The sequence below is a fragment of the Lepidochelys kempii genome, chromosome 8, assembly GCF_965140285.1.
Source record: "Lepidochelys kempii isolate rLepKem1 chromosome 8, rLepKem1.hap1, whole genome shotgun sequence".
Lineage (NCBI taxonomy): Eukaryota > Metazoa > Chordata > Testudines > Cheloniidae > Lepidochelys > Lepidochelys kempii.
This window is the reverse complement of record NC_136387.1, coordinates 37,463,769-37,489,268: the sequence shown is the minus strand read 5'-3', so window position 1 is coordinate 37,489,268 and position 25,500 is coordinate 37,463,769. Positions and strand designations below refer to the sequence as shown.

General features: G+C 48.3%; 1 protein-coding gene across 1 annotated transcript; it reads left to right on the top strand.

Moving 5' to 3' along the window:
* The first annotated feature begins 1,495 nt into the window (after nucleotides 1–1,495).
* Nucleotides 1,496–25,133, top strand: HARS1 (histidyl-tRNA synthetase 1). The gene is made up of 13 exons (XM_073356093.1): nucleotides 1,496–1,656; nucleotides 1,882–1,971; nucleotides 6,477–6,596; nucleotides 7,194–7,289; nucleotides 8,361–8,486; nucleotides 8,743–8,850; nucleotides 12,828–12,926; nucleotides 17,740–17,833; nucleotides 18,168–18,295; nucleotides 18,377–18,619; nucleotides 22,416–22,532; nucleotides 23,447–23,593; nucleotides 24,580–25,133. The coding sequence occupies exons 1-13, from the start codon at nucleotides 1,564–1,566 to the stop codon at nucleotides 24,637–24,639; spliced, it is 1,521 nt and encodes a 506-aa protein (XP_073212194.1). The 5' UTR covers nucleotides 1,496–1,563; the 3' UTR covers nucleotides 24,640–25,133.
* Nucleotides 25,134–25,500: the final 367 nt, after the last annotated feature.

The window sequence follows — 25,500 nt, the reverse complement described above, 5'->3', positions numbered from 1 at the left end:
TAGCATAGGAGTCATCATGTGACCAGAATGAACCTGTGCTGTACAAGGAAGGAAACTGGCAGACAAATACAGAAAATTAGTATGGAGAATTACACATTCACAGTTTTCAGAGTAGCAGCCATGTTAGTCTGTATTCGCAAAAAGAAAAGGAGTACTTGTGGCACCTTAGAGACTAACAAATTTATTTGAGCATAAGCTTTCGTGAGCTACAGCTCACTTCATCGGATGCATTCCTAATGACAGGTTTCAGAGTAGCAGCCGTGTTAGTCTGTATCCGCAAAAAGAAAACGAGTACTTGTGGCACCTTACAGACTAACAAATTTCACAATAATAACAGAAGTATTATAACAGCAGTCAGCGTAAGAGGTTTTAACCTAGCTAGGATCTTCAATTTTGAATTTCTGTAATTAATATTTCGTTTCACCGTGCCAGCCAACTCTATAATATTGAAATATGTACATGATGATTTTGTTAGTAACAACAGCATCTAATATAAAAAAAATATTAAAATCAAGCCATGTTAAAAATGAAAGTAACATTAACATGTAGCTAATGAATATACCAACTTGTTAATATGAAAGTCTGAATCTATACTGAACTTGACTTTAGACAAAGCCTTTAATGTTACAATTTTAATAACAACAATAAAGAAACGGTAACAGTTATTAACTGACAAAATCATCTGAACAACTAAACTGACCAGGTAAAGAAGATGTAGTACAAACAAACTACACCATTCCCTCTCCCACAAGAGAGAGAGGAAAGGGGGGAGGGGGAGAGTCACTTAGAGCACAATGGTTCTCAACCAGGAATCTTCCAGGGGGTATATCAATTCATCTAGATATTTGCCTAGTTTTGAAACAGGCTATATAAAAAAGCACTAGTAAAGTCAATACAAACTAAAATTTCATACAAACAATAACTTGTTTATACTGCTCTATATGCTATACACTGAAATGTAAGCACAATATTTATATTCCAATTTATTTTATAATTATATGGTAAAAATGAGAACAGAAGCAATTTGTCAGTAAGAGTGAGCTGAGGCACTTTTGTATTTTTATGTCTGATTTTTGTAAGCAAGTAGTTTTTAAGTGAGGTGAAACTTGGAGGTATGCAAGACAATCAGATTCCTGAAAGGGGTTCAATAGTCTGGAAAGGTTGAGAGCCACTGACTTAGAGGTGCAAACAGGTTTTTTCAGGCCTCCTGGATCTATTTCCCCGTAGTATCACTGAGATCACCCTGGAGTCTGCATCAGCAACCAGGACTGTCAATCAAGCTTTTAACTGGACACTTGATGGAGCAAGGCACTAAAGACATGCGTAACTTTAACTGCTGACTGTCTCGCTGTGCCCATAGCCCGGCCACCTGCTCCCCAGCTCTGTCTGGCACGCTGACCAGTCAGCACGCTGAGAGAGCAGGGAAGGACAAAATGTGGGCAGTGGCCTCGGACGCTGCTACTACGCATGCCCATCTCCTCCGCGCATGCTCGGTGCAGTGAGGTTCCGGGGTTGGGGGAGACGGGAGTGCGGCAGCCGGGCTGACAGGGCGCTGCGGTGGCCATGGCTGACGAGGCGGCGAAGCTGGACGAGGCGCTACGGCGCCAGGGGGACACGGTGCGGCGGCTGAAGCAGGAGAAGGCCAGTCCGGAAGAGGTGAGTTCGTCCCCCCCCTGCGGCTCCCTGGCTGGGCTGTACCGCCCCCTCCCGGCCCCGCCCCTGCGCGCCTCTCCCGGGGGGGTTGGCTGGGGCTCGGGCCGGGGGGATGCCCGGAGCGAGGCCGGGGAAACGGGGTGCCCGGGGAGGGGGCCGGGGAAGCGGGATACCCAGATGCCTCCCCTGGGTTGTGCTGTTCATCTGCCGCCCGGTCTCTGTCCCCAGGTGGCTGAGCAGGTGGCCAAGCTGCTGGAGCTGAAGGCGCAGCTGGGCACAGAAGAGGGGAAACACAAGTTTGTCCTCAAGACCCCAAAGGTAAGTCCCCAGCCCTGGACTCTAAGGCGTTTAGAAACCCATCATTAGTTTAAACAGTGCAGCTTTGTGTGTATCCCAGCCCTACCTTCCCAGAAATCCCTCAGTGCCTTGTCTGCTATGACCACACTTTACTGTGCATTAAAGAGAAACTGTCTCCACTGCTGATAAATAAATCGTTTAACCCTGTGCCTTCGAGATAGATGAATGTCCCAGACTTCAGGGCTTCCTCCTGACAGTTAACAAAGCCAGGATAAAACCCTGTGTTTTCATAAACCCCAGAAGAGCTGGTGTAACTGACAGCAGGCTGAGTGAGCACATGTGCACTGCAAGGGACACCCCATATGGCAAGTAATACTGCCATCTTGCCCTGCATGGAGCCATTATACTCCCCCTAGATCAGTGGTTCTCAACCTTTTTGGGCTCAGGACCCATTTGTAAATGTTTATGGCCTGTCACATGCCAGTAAATAGTCTGGGGGAGGAGGCCCTGGGGTGGTTTTGGTTGGATCCCGGGTGGGTTGGGTCCTGCCTGGCACTTTCCCCACATTGGCAGTTCCTGCAGTTCCTATGCTATGGGGCTAGCTGGGCTTGGCTCTCTGCTCTGGGTGTTGCAAACTCCAGGGTTGCAGCACCGCTCAGGTTTGGCCCCGCTCCCTGACTGGGCCAAATTTGAGTGAGTGGAGTTGTGACCTAGCTCATGGGATTGCTGTGCCACTCACTCAAATTTGGCCTACCCAGACTCCAGTTATTATGATAGCTGGGCCAAACGTGAGTGGCGATGGGACCCCAGAGGCTGCAATGCCTGGAGCAGGGAGGCAAACCCAGCCAGCCACATGGGACAGGAGCCACAGGAGCTGCCATATGACCCTTTGAAGCACTCTGACAACCAAGTTTTGGGTCCTGACCCATGGGCTGAGAAACCCTAGACCATGCTGCCTCTCTCTATTGACCTGCTCGTTTTTGACCAGAGATCATGCTGGCTGCTCAGCAGATGAGCTGACAGCTGAAGACATCCGTCTCAAAGGGTGCTTGTGGCCACCCAAACTCCATCAGCAGTTGCCTGGGCAACGGTGCCCATCTAGCTGTGAACTGATATGGGGTCTTCCGAAAAATGAAGGGACACCAAAGGCCAGCCCAGGGCAGCTGTGAGAGGACTGTGACTAACCTGTGATCTTTAGGGCATAGTGGTGATAAGTAACCCTGATGACCAGTTTGCATCCGTTACATCTTCAAGGCTATTCACCAGGAGAAGGGCTAGAAAACTTTTCTTTAAGATATTGCTCTTGCCATCCACGGAAGGGGTTGGAATGGGGGCAGGGAAGGGGTGGGAAGAGGCGGGGCAGGGGCGGGGCCTCATGAAAGGGGTGGAGTGGGGACTGGGCCGAAGGCAGCGCAGGGGGAGGTGTCAGTAATGCGGCCCTCGGGCCAATGTACTAGTCCTCATGTGGCCCTCGTAGTCATTTGAGATCCCTGTTATAGACTAACAGATGTATTGGAGCATAAGCTTTCGTGGTGGATGAATACCCACTTCTTCAGATGTCTGTTTCAGGTTCCTTTAAATATGTGCCCAATTTCAAAGGTAATAAGGTGGCTTCCATTAGCCCAATTCAAGTAAATGAGGGAAGTTAGCATTGCTTAGAGCACGGGTTCTCAAACTTAATTGCACTGCAACCCCCTTCTGACAACAAAAAGTATTACATGACACCAGGAGGGGGAACCAAAGCCTGAGCCCAGGTGGCAGGGCCAAAGCCTGAGTCCTACCGTCCTGGGTGGGGAGGCCAAAGTCAAAGCCCAAGAGCTTCAGCCCCAGGCAGGGGGCCTGTAACCTGAGCCCCACCACCCAGGCCTGAAGTCCTTGGGTTTTGGCTTCGGTCCCAGGCAGTGGGGCTCGGACTTTGGCCCAGCTCCTAACAAGTCTGAGCCAGCCCTGGCGACCCCATTTTAGGGTCCCAACCTACAGTTTTCAGAGTAACAGCCATGTTAGTCTGAATTCGCAAAAAGAAAAGGAGTACTTGTGGCACCTTAGAGACTAACCAATTTATTTGAGCATGAGCTTTCGTGAGCTACAGCTCACTTCATCGGATGCATACTGTGGAAACTGCAGAAGACATTATGTACACACAGAGACCATGAAACAATACCTCCTCCCACCCCACTGTCCTGCTGGTAATAGCTTATCTACAGTGATCATCAAGTTGGGCCATTTCCAGCACAAATCCAGGTTTTCTCACCCTCCGCCCCCACCCCCCCACAAACTCACTCTCCTGCTGGTAATAGCCCATCTAAAGTGACCACTCTCTTCACAATGTGTATGATAATCAAGGTGGGCCATTTCCTGCACAAATCCAGGTTCTCTCACTCCCCTCCAAAAACCACACACACAAACTCACTCTCCTGCTGGTAATAGCTTATCCAAAGTGACCACTCTCTCTACAGTGTGCATGATAATCAAGGTGGGCCATTTCCAGCACAAATCCAGGTTTTCTCACCCCCCCCCCCACCCCCATACACACACAAACTCACTCTCCTGCTAGTAATAGCTTATCAAAAGTGATCATCAAGTTGGGCCATTTCCAGCACAAATCCAGGTTTTCTCACCCTCCACCCCCCTGCTGGCTTAGAGCTATGGTTTGCTCAAATGGCAGTGATGAATGTGGTGTAAATGGCTGAATAGATTTGTAGGCTCAAAGGCTGTGCCACTGTACACATGGCACAATCTTCAGGCAGCCTCCTGCTGTTACAGTAGCAGTGGCCTTAGTAGCAGCTGGAGCACTAGTGCAGAGTGTCTTTATCACTGTAAAAGCTGGCAGCTAGCCTATACTAGCAATGCTGCGCGTCCTAGCCTCAAGGGTGCCACATTGGTGTTAGACCAATGGCAGCATAATTGCAAAAAATTGCTAGTGTGGCTAGGGCTAGAGACCTCACAAGCAGTCACTAGAAACTTTTGATTAAAAACAATGGAAATGTCGTTTTCTGGAGATTTTTGGTGTCAGGTGAGATGTAACGTCTGGGATGGCTAGCAGCAGAGCATGCCGCCTGCATACATATCTGCCTCTTTCTAGAAGGGCCCATCCTTATGGGCATGGGAGTTCAATCTTGGGCCTTGTCATTTTTTGGCCTCTGTTGAGAACAGCAGCAAGCGGGTAATTAATGCCATTTGTGATGGTAGTGTGTGTGATGTGGACATCTGTACGCTAGGCACTAGCCCTCAGAGACCCCTCAACTCATTCCACATAGGCCACTAAGCAACCTATGGATGGTAATGAATGTGGGCTGCATTTGAATCAATGACTAGTAGGTGAAAGGCTGGATAACTTGATCCATCTAGCTCATGTGCTCCAAATTTTAGTTAAATAAAAAAGTAACTAGTAAGACCGCAAAAGTGGAAGAAAGTCTCTAGTTGTTTAAAATGTGAGACCATTCCCAGCTTCTCAAGATCTGAAAACCTGTTAGCCACAGCCTCCCAGTTTCTCTGCCTGAATGACGTCTCAGTGCAGTAAACGTAACATTAAAAGCCGGTCTTCCTTTTCTGGCCCACAGAATCACACATTATTCCATACTGTGTGTCCCCTTTCTCTCCCTGACACTGCATATGACTCTATCAGTAGAAGAGGCAAAGCCGGTAATTGCCATGTGAGAGTAAGGACTGAATTTATTAATAGTCAGCCATAGTGGTTTTTGGCTGTCTGAAGGGGATGATCAGAATGATTCAGTGGTTCTAACAAAGAAGAAATGGAATGAGAAATCTCATCCCGTTCACATTGCAAAGGTGCACTCAGGAGACAAGTATCAGACCCTCTGGCCTCACTGGCTAAAATGTCCAAGTTCTCTGTGTAAAGGAATTCTTAGACTAAAACACCTATAAGCCTGATGCTTTATTCCTAAATTTCCAAAGCTCCTCTGTCGTCTCAGCCTTATCCTCTAGATGGGTTATTTTACCAGACGCTGACTCAGAAACATCTTCCTTTCTTTGGTGCTTCTCTAAATTGTGAGCTCTTCAAGGCAGGGACCTTGCAAAGGGACCTTACATGCCTGCAAAGGACCAAGCATGCTATTCGTCCTGTAGAAGTAATTGGATCCATGCTGGATTCTCCACCTTCTGGCTCATGAAGTTTCCCTCTGTAGTCTATGAACCTCTGGCTCCCATTAGCTGTGTGCTACCCAGCAGCTGTATAAGTAGCCAGCTCACTTCTGGGCAGCATCTTATGGCTTCCACCTGCACTTAGAGATGGTCCAAGGATCTCTAATTCTTCTCTGTGCTTGAGCTTTTGCTTTTAGTTAATTCCCTTTCCTCAGGTGTATTGATGCTGTTCCCTGTTGTGTATCCCTGTCTTTCTGGCTTTGTATTTTAGACACACCTAGTCCACCACTTCCTTCCTTTCGGCTTCTTCCATGCACAGTGTACCCATCTATGTTAATGTTCATCTGGGCAGAATCATTCCACTAGCTCAGGCCATGGTTCTCTGCTCTTCTTCTCACCCACTTCCCTTTGATTTGGGGTCTCAGGGCACCCGGGACTACAACCCCAAGCAGATGGCCATCAGGGAGAAAGTCTTCAACATCATTATCAGCACCTTCAAGCGCCATGGAGCTGAGGTCATCGACACCCCTGTGTTTGAGCTGAAGGTGAGTGCAGGAGCTGTGTGGTGACATCTGGGAGGGGGTGGCTCTGCTGGTTAAAGAATAGCAGCCATGTTAGTCTGTATTCGCAAAAAGAAAAGGAGTACTAGTGGCACCTTAGAGACTAACCAATTTATTTGAGCATAAGCTTTTGTGAGCTACAGCTCACTTCATCAGAGAGACTAACCAATTTATTATGAAGTGAGCTGTAGCTCACAAAAGCTTATGCTCAAATAAATTGGTTAGTCTCTAAGGTGCCACTAGTACTCCTTTTCTTTCTGCTGGTTAAGGCACTGACCCATTAAGGCATGATCCCCAGGCCTGTAGCTGTTTGCCCCTTTAAATCTTTGGGTGCATTTTAAAGTATGGTAGCTGCATTAGTCATAACCTGAAGGGCAGCTGCCCTGACTAAGACCTCAGTGTGAGCAGCTCCCATGGAAAGTGAGAGCCTTCTGTAGTAAAGCTGTGGTTGAAGGAGGGTTAGATCACCCTTTGCTCATCATGTGGCATCTCCTAGCTTCCTCACTGAGCCTCTTGTTGCAGCTTTGTGCTCCTAGGTTTTGTCCCTTCTCACCTAAGATGTCATCTCTCTGTTTCATTTAGGAAACTTTGACAGGGAAGTATGGGGAGGACTCAAAGCTCATCTACGACCTGAAAGACCAGGGGGGAGAGCTGCTGTCTCTTCGCTATGACCTGACTGTATCCTGCCACAGTTCCTGCTCCTGGCGTGCCGATTTCATCCTACATAGTACATTCACTGATGGGCAGTGTCATGTGGAGGCCTCAAGAGGGAGATGGGGAGGGCAGTCTCTCCCCGAGTCTTTTGATTCCAGGTCCTCAGTGGTGGGGCAGTCATGCAACAGGGCCCAATGGGAAGAGCACAGGTCTAGGAATAGAGACCTGGGTTCTGTTCCTGGCTATGCCAGACTCACTGTACTCAGCTGTTTTAATGGTTATTCACCCCTTAATATAACACAAGAATCAGGGATCACCCAATTAAATTAATAGGCAGCAGGTTTGAAACAAACATAAGGCAGTTTGTCTTTACACAACGCACAGTCAATCTGTGGAACTCATTGCCAGGGGATGTTATTAAGGCCAAAACTATGCTTGGGTTCAAAAAAGAGTTAGATAAGTTCATGGAGGACAGGTCCATCAGTGCCTATTAGCCAAGATGGTCAGGGACACAAACCCATGTTCTGAGTGTCCCTAAACCTCTGATTACCAGAAGCTGGGACTGGATGATGGGGGATGGATCACTTGATAAATTGCCCTGTTCTTTTCTTTCCCTGTGACACATCTGCTGCTGGCCATTGTCGGAAGCCAGAAGGCTGGGTTAGATGGACCATTGGTCTGACCCAGTATGGCAATTCTTATGGGGGTTAATGAAGCTGTGATGCCTTTATGAAGCAGAATGTGTGATAGTAGTAATTGCTGCAGGGCTGTCTCCTTTTCTTCCCTTTGGTTTCAGTGATTGAAGTGGTGAGCATGAGTGCCTCTTAGCTGTTACCCCTGGCAGAAGGGTGTGTACCCCTACTGAGCCTGGATAACAGGGGAGGGGTTAACCAGACTTCTGCCTGAAGAGTGATAACCGGGCTGGTTAGACACATAATAGAAATGAGGCATAACACCTTTTGCTACTATATGCAGAGAAGTTGGGTGATCCTGTCCACACCAAACCCCTTTGGAAGGGCTGGATGGCTCTTGTCCTGGACCTTCCGAGCCATGGGAGGGTCGTCTTACGTTCCACCCTTAACCCTTTGTGCTCAGGTGCCCTTTGCTCGTTATTTGGCAATGAACAAAATCACCAACATTAAGCGCTACCACATTGCCAAAGTTTACAGACGGGATAACCCAGCCATGACGAGGGGCCGCTACAGGGAGTTCTACCAGTGTGTGAGTACCGGCAGCCTGAATGCTCTCCACATCTGGGCCCAGGGTTCCCCAGGAACTCAGTCAAGGTGGCCCTATATTTGTGACTAGAGTGCTGGCTCAAAGCACGAGGAAGTGGAAAGGGAGGAAGAGAACTTCATTTGTGTCTGGGGCCTGGCTGCCACATGGGGAGCTGGATATATGGAGACCCTGGTTGCTGCTGGGCTCCCCCAATTGTGTTACACTGCCCAGATTTTCACTGCCTTTGCTTGTGCCCCAGGATTTTGACATCGCCGGCCAGTTTGACCCCATGATTCCTGATGCTGAGTGTCTGAAGATCGTGCATGAGATCCTGAGCGGGCTGCAGATCGGAGACTTCCTCATTAAGGTAAAACCAGAGCCAGGTGCCAGTGCTGGTTTCTCTGGACGATGATGTGAAGTGAAGAGCATTCTTGCTTCCCACTTGCTCATGGTCTCAGCCTGGCAACACCTGCACCCTCTGTAATGCACAATGCAGATGGATCCAGAACCCCTAGTGCCTGTGGGAACTCCTTTCTATGCACTGTCTATGCTAGAGAAACTATCAGGCTTCACTCTGGCTGTCACCCGGCAATCACCATCTCAAGCTGCTCTTCAGAAGGGAGTTCTGGGGCGGACAGGGTCACCCAACTTCTCTGCCTGTTGTAGTAAAGGGTGTTATGCCTCATTTCTGTTACGTGTCTAACGTGCTTTGCTCCAGGAGGTGTAGAACTTGTCCTGTTTTGGTGGATGGAGTCAGGCAGCAGGGCAACTGCTTTGTTGGGCACCCAGTGCTAAAAAAGGGGTCCGGTAGTATTCGTCTCCTTCTCCAGGGCTTCTGATGCTCATGGTGAGGACCTGCGTGTTGCACCTTGAGTCTGCAAGCTCCACACCTCCACCCTGCAGGCCTTGTACTGTTGACCTTCATCCCTGCTCCCTTTTGAGAATCCATCACCTCCTCCAGGGAATCTTTCCCTGGGCTGAGCCCCTGCTGCGCAACAGGAGACCAACCCCCAGCCCATGTGTGGCAGCACATGCTGCTGTGCAGACACTAGCTCTTATGAGTCTACCTTGAACAAGTGGGGGCAATGGGACCTGGTAAAATTAGAGGTAGCTAGGGTGTTAGAAAGGGACCAGGTGCCCCGAGACAGCAATGAGAGTAGTGGTGTCGGGAGAACCTTGAAGGCAGCCAAGGCCCCCGGTGATTTCGTAGACCTAGCGAGACACTGCTGGGCTCTGTGGATTAGCTGGAGGGGTGGGAGCCAGCCCTCGCGATCTTGTTGCTGGGTTTTCCTAGGGGGATCTGGTTATGATGGGGGCTATCTGTGTTGTTGGACCACCTGCGGGGAGCTGCCAGGGATTGCCAGACTGGATCTGACCCAAAATCCATCTAAACCAGTATCTTCTCTGACAGTGGCAGCAGCTGGTACTTCTAAGGAAGGGGCAAGAATCCGCATGATGGACAATTATGGAATAACCTGCCCACAGGGAAAGCTGCTTGCCCTGACCTTCATCAGTCAGTGATTGGTTTATGCCCTGACATAGGAGGATTTAGAATTGTCCAAAAATTTGTTCCTTCCCTTGTTTAACTGCAGGTGTGCCCATTCTCCATATAAACATTGGATTGCTTTTTTAATCCTGCTAAACTGCTGGCCTCAGTTACATCTTGTAGCGATGAGTTGCACAGGTTAATTATGCATTGTGCTATTAAAAAATCCCTTGAGTTTTTGGTGTAATTGTAGTTTTTGTTCTGTATTCTGAGAGAAAGTGACTAGAAGTGCCCAATTTACCTCCTCTCTACCCTTCATTAAAGATTAGTTCTCTGTCATGTACTCTTATATACAGAACTGGTACCCTGCTAGTTAAAGTTAAGAACAGCTTTCTGTTTAAATGATGACTCTATGTGATCTAAAATCTACATAGTTACTGGGATATACTTTGACATTAGGTGTGCCTCACAGAGGCATGGGCTAAAGTTATTGGTCCAAATTTAGAATCATTTGATCAAGGGGTTCTGAAGATACAGTCCCTCACCATCAATCCCCTCCCAAAAAAACTCCCAGCTTTTCTCAAAATTGAGAGATTCTAACAGCATTTTTTGTGCACAGATCTATGGATCAAACCTGGGCTCTGATCCTGTCACAGAGATCCCTAATGCTGGACATCTGACCCAGCATGAAACCCACTGTCCCTTTGGGAGAGCAAAATTGAGAACAAAATTTGTGAGAGGTTAGCTTTTCAGTTAGGCATATGCCTAACTCTTCCTAAGCCTCACAAAGTGTATGGCAGGGGCATGCCAGAATGACAGCTACCAAGTGGTCTAGTGGTTAGAATAATGGACTTGGACTCAGTAAATCAGGGCTCTATTTTTGGTGCTGCCACAGGCTGCTCAGTGACCTTGGCCAAGTCCCAGCATTGCTTTGTTCCTCGGTGTCCCCATAGGGATAATGCTGTTTCCTTTCTTGGTAAAGTACTTTGAGATCTGATGAAAAGTACTATGGGAGAGCCAGGAATTCTCATTCCATGGCCATAGTCGCATCTCAACTGCAAATCTATATGATAATTACAACTGCCCCATAATGAACACTAACTCCTACCAACATTTCTTTCTGTTTAAAAAAAAAAAAAAATCCATAGAAAATTCACTGACAAGAAATTTGGTTAAAGCAGAGTTAAGATTGCCCAGTGACAGCTCGTGCTCAGCAAAATTCAAACTTGTGAAAACCATGAAATAGAGAGATGTCCACGCCCACACAATCATATCTCTGCCTTCTTGGAGCAGAGTGCCCATGTGCCATAACACATACTTGCCCTCTGCCTTTGCATTGTACTGAAAAGGAGCTGCCTACGCCTGCCCCACATTCAGCCCCACAGAAAGAACACTACAGCTGCTAAATTGTACACCCCCCTTCACCCTTAGGCACACAATACCACCTAATACTACAGCTTTCTACTGTACTTTCCCTTACCCTTCATTAAACCCACAGACAACGTTCATCTTACTTCCACCTAACTGCTGATAATCCCGGTGGCAAGAAGACTCTTGCACCCTGCTACTCATGCCATGTAACACTGAAATGAGGTGTATCTCCCAAGATACGCATGCACCTCTTTCCTTTGATCACATGGTCAGGGAGAGGGGCTCTCACACAGCCTTAGAAGGGCACAACACCCGCTCCTCCCAATAGCTTCATATCTCAATCACAGCTCTTCCAATCTGCTCCAGATAATCCCTCCACCATTCAATTCAGCAACATCTAAGGCAGTGAAAGCAGCTGGAGTGCATGCAGCTAATTCCAAGGGGCTGTTGCCAGCTGCAGGGGGGCAGAATGAAGGAGGTCTGGGCATTTACCTTATCTCTGTATTTCATGATTCTTTTCAGAAGTCTGAGTTTTCCTGGAGTCGACATTTTGCAAGGCCACAAGATACCATTCAGCAATCTTAACTCTGTGTTAAGGAAACTTTTTGTTAGTGAATTAATCTCTGTTGTAGACTCATTCCAATTGTTTGAGTCTCTTCCCATCTGGAAGACTTTCCAGACTTTGAATCTCTGCTCTCCCCTCTTTCTGCACCCCCACTCTTTGTGCTTTTTCTCCATTGAGAGAGGGTGACTGGAACGGTCATTGGTCTTCCAGGTGAGGGCCTGCCATTGAGGAATTTAATGGATTGAGTATTTCCAGTATTCCCTGTCCCATTCCTTTTGCATCTGTTTTCATTATTGGCCACTGCTGCACGGTTTTCATTGATGTTCAGGTTTTTTTCCCCAAGTGGCGGTAGTTAATGTGAAACCCAGCAGTGTGCATTACCTTACATTGGAATTCATTGAGCTTTGTCTGCTGTTGTGCCATCCACACACCTACCTTGGCTCCTCAGACTTGGGTAACTGTAATAATTGTCACTTTGCCACCTTGCTGCTTGTTGTTGTTTTCAGTAAATGGTGGTCCTCATCTCATACAGAAACTTTGGGCACCTGCTGTTAACCTTTGCCATGCTGAAAACTGAACATTTCCTCCTCCTCTTTGTTTTCTGTCCCATGATGTGACTTTACTTCTCATCTATGACTCTCATTTCTGAACAGTCTCCTGTGAGGCCCTTTGTCAGAGGCTTTTGAAAGTCCAGCTAAATTGTCATCCAGTTTTCACTTGTCCACTGTTTCATAGCAGGAGCAGCTAAGCCCCTGGGACTTCTGGGAGCTGATGATGGTAGAGGTAGCTGGCTAGGTGGGATGGGGATGGCAGCCAGCCCCTCTTCTCTACCCACAAAGTCATAGAGGAGTGAAGCTGAAGAGTTTGTTGTAACTGGGATATTTCCATTTGGTTCCCATTGAGAGACTCTACTTCCTCCCAGGTCAACGACCGGCGTATCCTCGATGGGATGTTTGCAGTTTGTGGGGTACCAGACAGCAAGTTCCGAACAATTTGCTCCACTGTGGACAAACTAGACAAGGTAAGGGCTGAAGTTTCCTGTTACTGCTGCTTTGTGGGTTTCACAGCCCTCCTAGTCAGCACAGACTGCTCAGACAGACTAAGGGCAGTGGAAGTTGGTTAGAGAATGCTAGTAAATGTTAAATTATTTCTCTTCTTCACCCTGTGTGTTGGGCATTGGGGGTTCAGCACCTAGATAGGGTGTTTTGTGGAGACCTAGTTACACTATTTCCTTTAACATCCCCAGTGGGTCCTGAGCAAACAGATTGACAATGCAAGTCACCCTAAATCGATGGGATTCTGCAGGTCTCTTAATTCACTATCGCAAGACTTAAAGTACGAGCTGCTGGTTATTAACCTGGAGTAGTGAAGCTCCTGTGTGTCTGGAGCAGGGATCCCACCACCCCACTCCTGGTTGCCATCTGGAATCCGTGCTGCATCAACAACGAGGAGTCCTTGGGGCACCATCTCTTATAACAAATTTATTTGGGCATGCTGCATCAGAATGTTCAAAAGCTTTTTTTCCTAATTCAGTGTTTTTGGGGCCATCAACATCCACTGTTGTGCTGGGGACCTCGTTACAGCCCAGCTGTTCTCCAGCACAGATCTGTAGTATTAATGGAACCTTGCTAAAGCCTTGGTATCTGGCATAGTGGCAGACTGCTGCAGGATGGGTATAGAAGCTAGGATCCGGCAAGGGAGCCACACTTCAAGTGACTGAGGACTGAGTTCTGTCAGGTAAATTTGCAAATGAGTAGGATGTAGCGGCATTGTCCTGTCAATGGCTCTGTAAATATCACCCTGTGAGCAAGTGCTCTACTGCTCAACAATGCTCCAGCCAGCATCAAAGCAGGAGACATGCAGTCTGTGGAGGTTGGGCATTGCTGGCTGTAGTGTCTGTGGAAGGCTGGGGTCATATGCGGACTTGTCACTTCAAAGCATCCCCTGCCCTAGCAACCTGTGTGTCCTGTGAGGAAGGAAGGAGCTGCACTGTGGGTGCTTAGGGAGATGGGGTAATGGTGAAACCATCTCCATGTTCTAATCAAATGGAAGTACAGAGGAAGATAAGAGAGACCAGCCTGAAGAAGCTGGGAGGGCTGGGATTGGTACCCACAGTGCACGGAATCTGCCCATTTCTTGTGGTTGACAGGCTTATGCCAACCAGGCTGGCTAGTGTGGATAAGCTGTAATGGTGCAATTCTCTATTGTAGCCAAAGTTAAAGATAACACACCAGCACTCTGCTCTGGTCAATAGCTTTGACTCCAGGAGGAACAATAGCAGCAATTCTCACCTCCACTTTGGTTTGTGAAGATGAAATGAGGTCAACAAGTGGATTGGCCTTCAGCTGCCTCTCTAGACAGTTTTCTTTGCAGCTGGCTGCCCAGCTGAATGGAGTCTTGACTGTAATTCCTAGGCAGACTTTACAAACTGGAGTTAAGGCTGTGAATGGCTTTACTCCTCTCTGCTAACTAAAGGGGGAAACCTTAAAAAAAGTTATTAACCTTAAAAGAACATTTAGTTGGGGATTAGTCCTGCTTTGAGCAGAGGGTTGGACTAGATGACCTCCTGAGGTCCCTTCCAACCCTGATATTGTATGATTCTATGATAGAGTCAGAGCCAGAAACCAGACCACTGGAAAATCTGTAAACAGAGTTAAAGCCCAGGTAAGGAGCCAGGGTAAGGCAACCTAGGGACATCGTGACAGAGGTGGGGCTCTGTGACCTCCTTCTGCCGTGGACACACACTTGGAGCCCTGATGGCAGGGGGGCCCTCTCCCCTCCCAGAGAGGCACAGACATTAGCATAGGGTCTCCTTCTTCCCCCTTGTCCTTTAGGGCAGCAGCAACAGGAGGGGCCCAGCCCCTCTCCCAGAGGGGCAGCAGTGACAGCAGGGAGCTTCCAAAGTACTTAACCTGGTAGCTGGTGTAGTTGCTTGGGAGGTTGGGTTGCGCCCACTGTAATCTTCTCCTCCTGCCATATGCACAATCCTGTGCTGGGGTGGTATTGGCCACCCCGACACCATGCATTGAGTATTGATGTTAATACCTGGTTGAGATGCATAGGACAGTTACCCCTCTAAGAGCTGCTGTTTCAGACTCTCTGTGGACTCAGGCAGATATAGCTACACCAGTTACACTTTGTTTGTGTTTTTGAGCTTTCCTTTGAAAATACAGTAGAACCTCAGAGTTATGAACACCTCAAGAATGGAGATTGTTCGTAACCCTGAACTGTCTGTAACTCTGAACAAAACATTATGGCTGTTCTTTCAAAAGTTTACAACTGAGCATTGACTTAATACAGATTTGAAACTTTATTGTGAAGAAGAAGAATGCTGCTTTCCCTTTTATTTTTTTAGTAGTCTACATGTAACACAGTACTGTACTGTATTTGCTTCTTTTTTGGGAGAGTGGGTCTCTGCTGCTCCCTGATTGTGTACTTCCAGTTCCAGATGAAGTGTGTGGTTGACTGGTCAGTTCATAACTGAGGGTCTACTTTATGAGGGCTTGGAACTTTTTTACGAAAGCTGAGATTCTGATGTGCTCACCCGACTGTAGGAGAAGGGGACCCTTGTGCTGGGACCTATAGTGTCTGTGCCTTAATCTGGCTTTGCCTCTACTCACAGCACTGAGAGCCATCCTTGCAGCTGAGATGTCTGCTGTACTTCAATTATCTTCATATGTTTGAAAGTATTAACAGTGAGAAATTTATACACAGGGCCCACCCCTGCAAGCGCACAGCAAGCACTACCCTTGGCGTCACTGGGCGTTGCACATCCCTATGTGGGTAGCAAAGGGTGTCAGTAGGACACTTGGAAACTTGCTGGAATGTTTACTAATTCAGAGGAATTTGGGGGAGAAAAATTTACACAGCTGCTCTAGTGAAATCTCTCGGCACACACAGGAAAAGGCAGAGTGGTTAGTAAACTAACTATATTGAGTAGTTGTAAATAAAACAAAGCGTGCAGCAGCTGGTCTTTAGCAGCCCTCCTTCCCCCATTGCTCCAGACCAGAGGTTTTCAAACATTTTAGGCCGCGTATCCTTTTGTGTTCTGGGGGAGGGGGGGGGGTGAGAAAGCCAGGATTTGTGCTGGAAACTGCCTTCTCACCCCCCCACCCGAGAACACACACACACACACACACCACACACACACACACTCTCCTGCTGGCAATAGCTCATCCAAACTGACCACTCTCCAAGTTTAAATCCAAGGTTAACCAGAACGTCGGGGGGGGGGGGGGGTAAGGAAAAAACAAGGGGAAATAGGCTACCTTGCATAATGACTTAGCCACTCCCAGTCTCTATTTAAGCCTAAATTAATAGTATCCAATCTGCAAATGAATTCCAATTCAGCAGTTTCTGGATTCTGGATTTGAAATTTTTTTGTTGTAAGATAGCGACCTTCATGTCTGTGATTGCGTGACCAGAGAGATTGAAGTGTTCTCCTACTGGATTATGAATGTTGTTCTTGACATCTGATTTGTGTCCATTTATTCTTTTACGTAGAGACTGTCCAGTTTGACCAATGTAAATGGCAGAGGGGCATTGCTGGCACATGATGGCATATATCACATTGGTGGATGTGCAGGTGAACGAGCCTCTGATAGTGTGGCTCTGATAGTGTGATCACTTTGGATGGGCTATTACCAGCAGGAGAGTGAGTTTGTGTGTGTGGGGGCGGAGGGTGAGAAAACCTGGATTTGTGCTGGAAATGGCCCAACTTGATGATCACTTTAGATAAGCTATTACCAGCAGGACAGCAGGGTGGGAGGAGGTATTGTTTCATGGTCTCTGTGTGTATATAATGTCTTCTGCAGTTTCCACGGTATGCATCCGATGAAGTGAGCTGTAGCTCACGAAAGCTCATGCTCAAATAAATTGGTTAGTCTCTAAGGTGCCACAAGTACTCCTTTTCTTTTTGTTTGCTATGTAACCCCTGAGTTCTGTGATAGCTTTGCTCCATGTTCTTGCTTGATGAATTCCATTAGAGCTGCTGTCCCAGGGTTGGATTTACAAGATGATTTTAAGGTAGGGTAAGGGGTAACGTTGTCAGAGTAACAATGCCCTGAGGGGATGCATAGGTAAGTGGGTAGTATGTGTTGGATCATTGGATATGCTCTTTGGTGTAGCACTCCCAAGAAATATAGTAGTTAGGAGGGGAGTGAATGGCCTGGTCTAGTGGGCTACTAAAATACATAATTGGCTTTTCATTTGTAAATGTTGCCAGCCTGCATCGTTCCACAGACAACTGAGTCACTAACAAAAGTAGCCAATCTGTCCCTCTTCATCGCTGCCTCTTTCTTTGTAGTGGTGTGATCCCAGGACCAGAAGCCCAGGTACCACAGCTAATCCCAGCTCTGAAGCTGACTCTAGCTATGACTTTGGAAAAGCCACTTAACCACTATGTGCCTCAGTTTCCCCTCTGTTAAAAGAGGGGAGATAAATACTTACCAACCTTGGTGCTGTGGGGTAGGTTTTTCGGCAAAGTGTTCCTTGTTGTCTACCCTGCAGTACTTTTTTCCCCTCTTATTTTCTCTTAGCCTTTTCTAGCTGTGTTCTCACTTTCTCTTCTTGTAACCATTTTTTCTGTGTCTTCTTTTACACCTTGCCCCACATTGTTCTGCTTCACATGAGAGAAACTGACTAGATCCTAGAATTCTGAGGCATCAAGGTGCTTTAGAGTCTGATTTCCCAATTCCTCTTTGCTGCTCTATTTATATGAAGCAGAACAGTGGCAGACAGGGAGAGATGGTGATGAGCGCTCCACTGAGAACTCCCAGGAGCAGCAGGTTCAGCCTGGGGAGCTGTGATTAACATTCTCATCTCCCCCTCCCCAGGCAACATGGGAGGATGTGAAGAGCGAGATGGTTGGAGAGAAGGGGCTCTCGCGAGAGGCTGCAGATCGTATCGGGGAATACGTTCAACTGCATGGTGAGTTCTGTGGAGCTGTGAAACTTGGTTCCCTGTCCGGCCTCACCCATGTCAGCGGAGAGCCTGTGTGGGTCACTTCACCAGTCACTCCAATTTCCTTGGTCTCTATATGGGGAGGGTCAGGGTTCCCCAGAGGTTTAGCTGCTCTTGCCCAGGCTGAGCTGACTTGCAGCCTGTACATCGCAGGTAAGGTGCGTGGTCGGTATCCCCTGGGAGGGAGATAGAGAGGCTGGAGGAGTGAGCAGGTGGCTGTGGGCCAGGCTGAGTGGAGCGAGCCCATGGGAGCCCAAGCCCTCCCTGCCTTTTATATTTTAATTGTGTGTCATTTCTGCAGGTGGGCTGGGTCTGACTGAGCAGCTGCTCCAGGACACTAAGCTGTCCCAGAACAAGCTGGCCCGAGAGGGGCTGGGAGACATGAAGCTGCTGTTTGAGTACCTGACCCTGTTTGGCATTGCAGATAAGGTGAGTGGTGGAGGGACACTGAGCAGGCCTGATTGGGTCATTTGTTGTGCCTGGTAATGGGATTCCCCTCCTGTTCCGCAGATCTCCTTTGACCTGAGCCTGGCACGGGGTCTGGATTATTACACTGGGGTGATCTACGAGGCCATCCTGCTGCAGCCTCGGAACGCCCACAAGGAAGAGCCGGTCAGCGTGGGCAGTGTGGCTGGAGGTGGCCGCTATGATGGGCTGGTGGGGATGTTCGACCCCAAGGGGCGGAAGGTGCCCTGTGTGGGAGTCAGCATCGGAATCGAGCGGATCTTCTCCATCATGGAGCAGAAAGTGGAGGTGACTGCCACCTGATTCCTCCTCCTCCTTTGATCCTGGGGGACAGACTGGCACCTGCCTTTCCTCCCAGCTGACACAGGGCTGATCAAAAGCTGCAGAGTGGGGGTGAGTGGAGGCTCACAACCTGTGTTGGTCAGCCACTTAGTTGCCTAAATCAGATTCCTGTGGCTCTACATGATCAACCTATTTTAGGTAGGTAAATAGCACAGTAGTGGCTGAGCAGTCTCTGTAGCTCCATCTGGCAACAAAAGACCCGGGTTCAGATCTGGAGTCAGAGCCTCTAAGGCCCTGCTCACATGACAACTCTTAAGAAAAGAGGAATTGGGCACTTCTTACATCACACAGTTCACTCTCAAGGCAGGTAAAGCTTAGAATGTCATGAGACGGAGGGGCTAGATCCCTCTTTGCAGAGTGGATGGTGGCCCTGACTATATTTACAGACAGATTTTCAAAAGTGCCCACTAATTTAGGTGCCCAGCCTGAGACGCCATGGACCTGGCTTTCTGAGGTGCTGAGCACCCAAACTCTAGCTGGAGCCAGTGGAAGCTGTTCATGCCTCTTACGGTCACACCTGACAGCTCTCGGTTTGGGCACCCAAAACCTGAGGCACTTTGACTCAAGGGCCACTTCTGGGAAGGTCAGCCATAATGGCTGGCAGCAGTGGATAACTCCAGTGCCAAACTCAACCCCTTCCGTTGCCCATACGGGGATAAAGCAGGAGGAGATCCCGTTGGCAAGGAGGAGAGTCTCATAATAGCTGGCTTTGGAGGTCTGTTCCCATGTGTCACATTTACAGCAAAGGGCACTGGGGAATTCTGTATAGTGGATTTATTATTAGTGAAGTCCCCAGCCCAGCAGACAACAAAGTGACTTGAAAGGTGACACTGGAGGGCTGTGACGCTGGACGGCAGGGATAGGATACAGAGGGACCTAGACAAATTGGAGGATTGGGCCAAAAGAAATCTGATGAGGTTCAGTAAGGATAAGTGCAGGGTCCTGCACTTAGGACGGAAGAACCCAATGCACAGCTACAGACTAGGGACCGAATGGCTAGGCAGCAGTTCTGCAGAAAAGGACCTAGGGGTGACAGTGGACGAGAAGCTGGATATGAGTCAGCAGTGTGCCCTTGTTGCCAAGAAGACCAATGGCATTTTGGGATGTATAAGTAGGGCATAGCGAGCAGATCGAGGGACGTGATCGTCCCCCTCTATTCGACACTGGTGAGGCCTCATCTGGAGTACTGTATCCAGTTTTGGGCCCCACACTACAAGAAGGATGTGGATAAATTGGAGAGAGTCCAGCGAAGGGCAACAAAAATGATTAGGGGACTGGAACACATGACTTATGAGGAGAGGCTGAGGGAACTGGGATTGTTTAGTCTGCAGAAGAGAAGAATGAGGGGGGATTTGATATCTGCTTTCAACTACCTGAGAGGTGGTTCCAGAGAGGATGGTTCTAGACTATTCTCAGTGGTGGAAGAGGACAGGATAAGGAGTAATGGTCTCAAGTTGCAGTGGGGGAGGTTTAGGTTGGATATTAGGAAAAACTTTTTCACTAGGAGGGTGGTGAAACACTGGAATGCGTTGCCTAGGGAGGTGGTGGAATCTCCTTCCTTAGAAGTTTTTAAGGTCAGGCTTGACAAAGCCCTGGCTGGGATGATTTAATTGTGGTTGGGTCCTGCTTTTGAGCAGGGGGTTGGACTAGATGACCTCCTGAGGTCCCTTCCAACCCTGATATTCTATGATTCTATGAAAGCCATTGCTGTCTCTTTCTCTGGGCTACTCAGTCATAGAGCTGTTAGCCAGACTTTAACTCTGCTGTGCTCCGTTCCAGGGGATAGGGACAGCAGGTTGTAGCCACAGTTAAAGATCATGTGCCCACTTGCTATTGCACTGACTACAGAGCAGAGGCTGGCCAATTAAAAGGGAGAGCATCAAGGGTTAAAGGAGACAAGCAGTGGATGGCCAAGTCCTTTTTTATACTCCACAATGTATAACAAGGACTGGAAGGACTTCCCAGAAAAAGGCTTTTTGTTTTTACCATCAAAATGAAGCATATCCAGCCCCAGTTTCCAAGAAACAAGGGAGACGAGACCCAGTCTGGGAATTTTCCCTGCCTCTGCTTCATGGGACAAAGCTCTGATATTCCTCTCTTGTTATTCATAGTGTGGTTATGTCCAAAGGCCCTGATCAGAATCGGGGCTTCCTCAGGCCACATGCTGCTTTAACACCTAGGAAGATGGAAAACGCAGCCCCTGCCCCAAAGAACTTATTGACCAAAAGATAAAGTGGTACAGCACAGAGTTCTCAGGGTGACAGCTACCACATGGTATGTTCATGGATTTTAGTACACTGAGCAGGGAGGTAGGAGCTCACATTCTAACTGGAGAAAGCAGTGTCTGTCACTGCAGAATTGTGAAGGTGCCTTGCCCCATCGCCATGGTGCTACCTCTGACCTCTGCTCCTGTTCCTTCCTCCGTTCCCCAGCCCCTTCCTTGCTGGGTTGGAGGGGCATCTGTTCCTGGGAACTTTTCTGCCAAGTCTTTTGTCAGGAGTTAAGCCAGCAGCCTACTGGCTATTTTAACTTATCTCCACAGCCCCAGCAGGATTGGCACCATCCCAGAGGCTGGATTGGACCCTTTTCCTCAGGGCTTCATTAATTGTTCAAACACACAACTCACAAACTAACACAAAACAAGGCTCTTCCCCAGTCGTTCTAAGGGCCGTCACCCTGGGAGGTCCCTTGCCACAATAACCAACCTGCTTCCTGTAGCTTCCCTCCTCTGAGCTCTTTCAGTCTGTATGGGAAGCACCTGACCCTTCCCAGCTGGAGCTGATCATTCCCTCTCCCAAGTCCAAACACCTGTTCTTAAATGGGCTCTGCCTCATAACAGGGCTGCCTGGCCCTTAAAGGGGCAGACCACCTAGTCTAAAGCAACCTGACTGCAAATCCCTTCCCTGCTCAATTGCTTATGTTTCAGTTTCTTGTGATTTCATGACCCTAGCTCTCTAGTCAGCCATAGTCCCCTTACAAATACAGACCAGACAAGATCTGATTTTTCTCATGTTAAGAAAACAAATCTATTTAGGCCACCACCTCCTCTCCAGCTTGGGGCACAAGCCCACTGCTTCTCCTTAACAGGTGAGCTTTACAAGGGGCCTCTCAGGAAAATTGAGGCAGGAAAATGCCACATTGAGTAACTGGCAGAAAGGGGAGGAAGAGCATAAAGATGGTGAAGCTCCTGGCCTCCAGTGGGGCAGAAGGGGGAGAGAGTGTGTTCGTTCTAGCTTGGTATTGTTTACTTAGTGGTTCCTGGCTCGGTCGGGGTCCCACCTTTCCTGCTGCTGCTGTGGAGCTGGTGATGTTTTTTTGTAAGGCTACATCAGTGAGAGTACATCTGTTACACTGGGAAGGCCTCTGAGGGGAAGCTTCCATGGAATTGCTCATGTCCAGCAGAAACTCCAGTGCCGTGGCACTAGAGAGGGGAAAGCTAGAAACTGCATTTTAAATGAGATTGGATCCCAAAGGAAGTAGGATGTAGAACTGTGGGGATTTGGCTTGTTGGGATTCCCAGGGGCTCTTCCACTGCGTTGCTGCTGCTGGCTTGTCCTTCCACTGTCAAAGCTACTGGCTTTCCAGTCCCATTGAATCCATGCATGCAAAATGCTCTGTGTGAAGTGGTGGTGGTTCCTGATAGAAAGGGTCAGTGGGGGGCAAGGAGTGTCTCAGCACATGAGCGGCTGGGTGTTTCTATACGTCGTCAACAACTCTCACAAGACTCTGTCCCTGCATCCAGGCTTCAGAGGAAAAGATCCGGACCACAGAGACACAGGTGCTTGTAGCGGCTGCACAGAAGAAACTCCTTGAAGACAGACTGAAGCTCATCTCTGAGCTGTGGGATTCTGGGATCAAGGTATGGCTGAGCAGAGTCTGAGTGAGGGAGAGGAAGGAAACTGGTTGGCTCCAGCCCTTCCGTTCCCAGTGCTGGTCATGGGCTTAGAGCCATTCTCCTGTTCTTGTTACCCTAACCCCATAAGTGGGGAGGAGGGAGACACTCTGGGGAGACATGCCACGTGAGCAGCAAGCCTTGCCTACTTGAATGTGACCTTGCTGCCTGTTCTCGTCTATCCAGCTTCACCATTCCTACAATTAGGCATTCCCTCTGCTGTACACAAGGCAGGGCCAGAGCTGCCAGTCGCTGGGAAGGAGGGTTGGCACCCCTTTAAGGAAAGTTGTACACGCTACATCCTGGCAGCAGCAGCAGGTGGTTTCCAGACTTCCTGTTTTCCCTGGGTTGTGCAGCACTAGAAATCCTTTACACAAGCTCTCACTTGGCTCCAGGTTGGTTTCCAAGTTGGGAATATTGCTAACCTCTTCTACAGGGCAAAAGTCACTCTCTAACATGGCATGAATCGGTTGCCCTTCTGATGCCAGCAGAGCTAAGACAAAGAGCCTTGTGCCACGCCCCTGATGCCATGCCTGGCTGGGGAATATTGCATCTTTTGCTCTCTAGCCTCAGCTGCCAGACCCACCATTGGAACTGATAGGAGAGGCTCCCTGTGCTTCAGCAAAGCAGTGCAGAGGAAAAGAGCTCCACCTGTGCCCATGGTACACTTTGCTAATGCTGGGTAAGCTGTTCCAGTTTTGGAAGCATTCTAATTGGGTTGCTTTTCAAAAGTGGGGAGCCCTGCCTGGTGATTGAGAGATCTGGTCCTGCTGCCTCAAATGCAAATTAGATGGGGAAATCCAAGAACAGGAATGACAAGTGGGTGCCTGAAGAAATCAGCAGGTATTAAATCTATTGCTGTACTGTGGGTCCCGCCCTAGGCAGAGATGCTGTATAAGAAGAACCCCAAGCTGCTGAACCAGCTGCAGTATTGTGAAGACACGGGAATCCCTCTCGTTGCCATCATAGGAGAGCAGGAGCTGAAGGATGGAGTTGTCAAGCTGCGAGTCGTAGCTACTAGGGAAGAGGTGAGGATGCCTTTGCATATAAGTGATAGGCTGAAGATAGACATTAACAGGCTTTGTCTTGCCAAAGATGAAATGGACTAAAGCCACCCCACTACGTGGGAATGGATGTAGGAAGAGAGATTGAGGTGTCAGTAATCTCTCAGCCACATGAATGATTCTTGGGTACCTTTGCTGAATTTCTCCTTTATACCCCAACAGTGGATATAATGCAGCTGTATTAGTATGGGGACCTTCCCACATATTGCATCTCAGGAGGCCTTAGAGTTAATAACAGCAGAAGATATCAAAGGAGCTAGGCACATTCATCTGACTTGAAGAGTCAGTGAGATACAGGAAGGCTGTTTGATGTGGCAGGTACTGCAGAGAAGAAGGCTCGCCCACCGACAATGGCTAAACTGAGTGTGGAGACAGAGGGGAGGCAGATGCTAGATGTGGACAGGGAGGGGAGTGGAGATAAGGTCTGTGATTTGGTGACAATACTTAGCACGTATAAGCTGGAGCAAGTCTACAGAGGGATGGTTCAGAAACAAGGGCAACTTTGAACTGGCTCCTACAGTCAGGGAGAGCCTGTGAACGTGTTGGATATGGTCGTGCTTCTTTGCATGAGAAGGTGGATAGCAGCATTCTCTGTGCGCTAGGCAACCAGCTCTTAAGGATGCCATAGAGAAAGGAGTTATTAAAAACTGTTTAGATTGGACCCTGTGCTAGAGACGAATCAAGTTGGAGAGCCACTTACCTAGGAGTTCTTTTGCAGAGAAGAGGTGTGTGTGTGTGTGTGTGTGTGTTAGAAACATTACTTCAAAAATGAACAGTTTTGGGTACTTTGGCTTGATCTGTGGGAGGGCGGCTTGGTGCTCTTTTGTCAGACAGGGCAGTGCCTGCGATTTGGGGTATTCTTGGATGGACTGGAGAAGAATGGTTCCGGGAGGAGGCTAGATTATAGGAGGGGAGTGGTTCTATTAATTCATTTTGTATTTGTTTTTCAGATTGATGTTCGCAGGGAAAACCTCGTTGAGGAAATCAAGAGGCGAACATGCCAGCCCTAGCCTCCCAGCCACACCTGCTAGTTTGTTGGATTTCAACTGATACTGGGGAAGGGGAAGACTTTAGAGATTTCCTCTCTAAATGCCGCAGTTCTTGGCTATTTTGCTCATGACATGTCAGTGGGGACACAGGGGTCTTTGAAGCCGTATTTATTATTTTATCATGAAATTCCTTTTCCCAGAGGGAGCAGAGATGCTGCTTTGCTTTTTAAAGAACGCTGTGCTCCTGGGCATAGCCAGTGAGAGAGCTGGAGAGGATGTTTCCTGAGACACTCTGGAGAATGCCAGCCGTGTGTCTGTAATCATTACTATTACTGGGCAGAGCTGTAGCGCCCTGGGCCATTGGCAGACACTGAGGATCTTGGTCATAGCTTCATGTTCCTTTCTGTTTGAATAAATGTTCTGCACAGTGTCACTTCTCTGCCTAGAGGGCAAATGACCTTGTCTCGAAGTGTAAAACATTCTAAGCAAGTTTAATAAACCTTCTGACAGTCCCACACCTGCCTCTTGTGTGACTGTCTTCTGGAATTGCCAGTATGTCAAGGTTTCTGTTCCTCTTCCCCCGCACTCCCCCTGGACTAGGGCCAGGTGTTAAATGTCACTGATGCTGCTGTTCCATTCCTTGAGTTCCAGAGACCTTTTAAAAAGTGCACTGGGGATGGTATTTTGGAGTGTGCAGTGAAAAGCCTTATCTGGAAACTCCCATTGGAAACATTGAAGAAAAAGCAAAATGAAGACCTGAGTTGAGTGGTGTGCAGAAGCAGGAGGTAGCCAGGATGTCCCTGCCATCTCTATTCTTATCTAATTCCTTAAGTATTGTAGAAGTAATTTAACTTTGTGCCAGTCACTCATAATCAACTAAAT

Coding starts and splice junctions, on each gene's coding strand:
- HARS1 (XM_073356093.1), top strand. CDS start 1,564: ATGGCTGACGAGGCGGCGAAGCTGGACGAGGCGCTACGGCGCCAGGGG. Junction 7,290..8,360: donor CTCTTCGCTATGACCTGACT/GTATCCTGCCAC, acceptor CTTTGTGCTCAG/GTGCCCTTTGCTCGTTATTT. Junction 23,594..24,579: donor TCGTAGCTACTAGGGAAGAG/GTGAGGATGCCT, acceptor TTTGTTTTTCAG/ATTGATGTTCGCAGGGAAAA.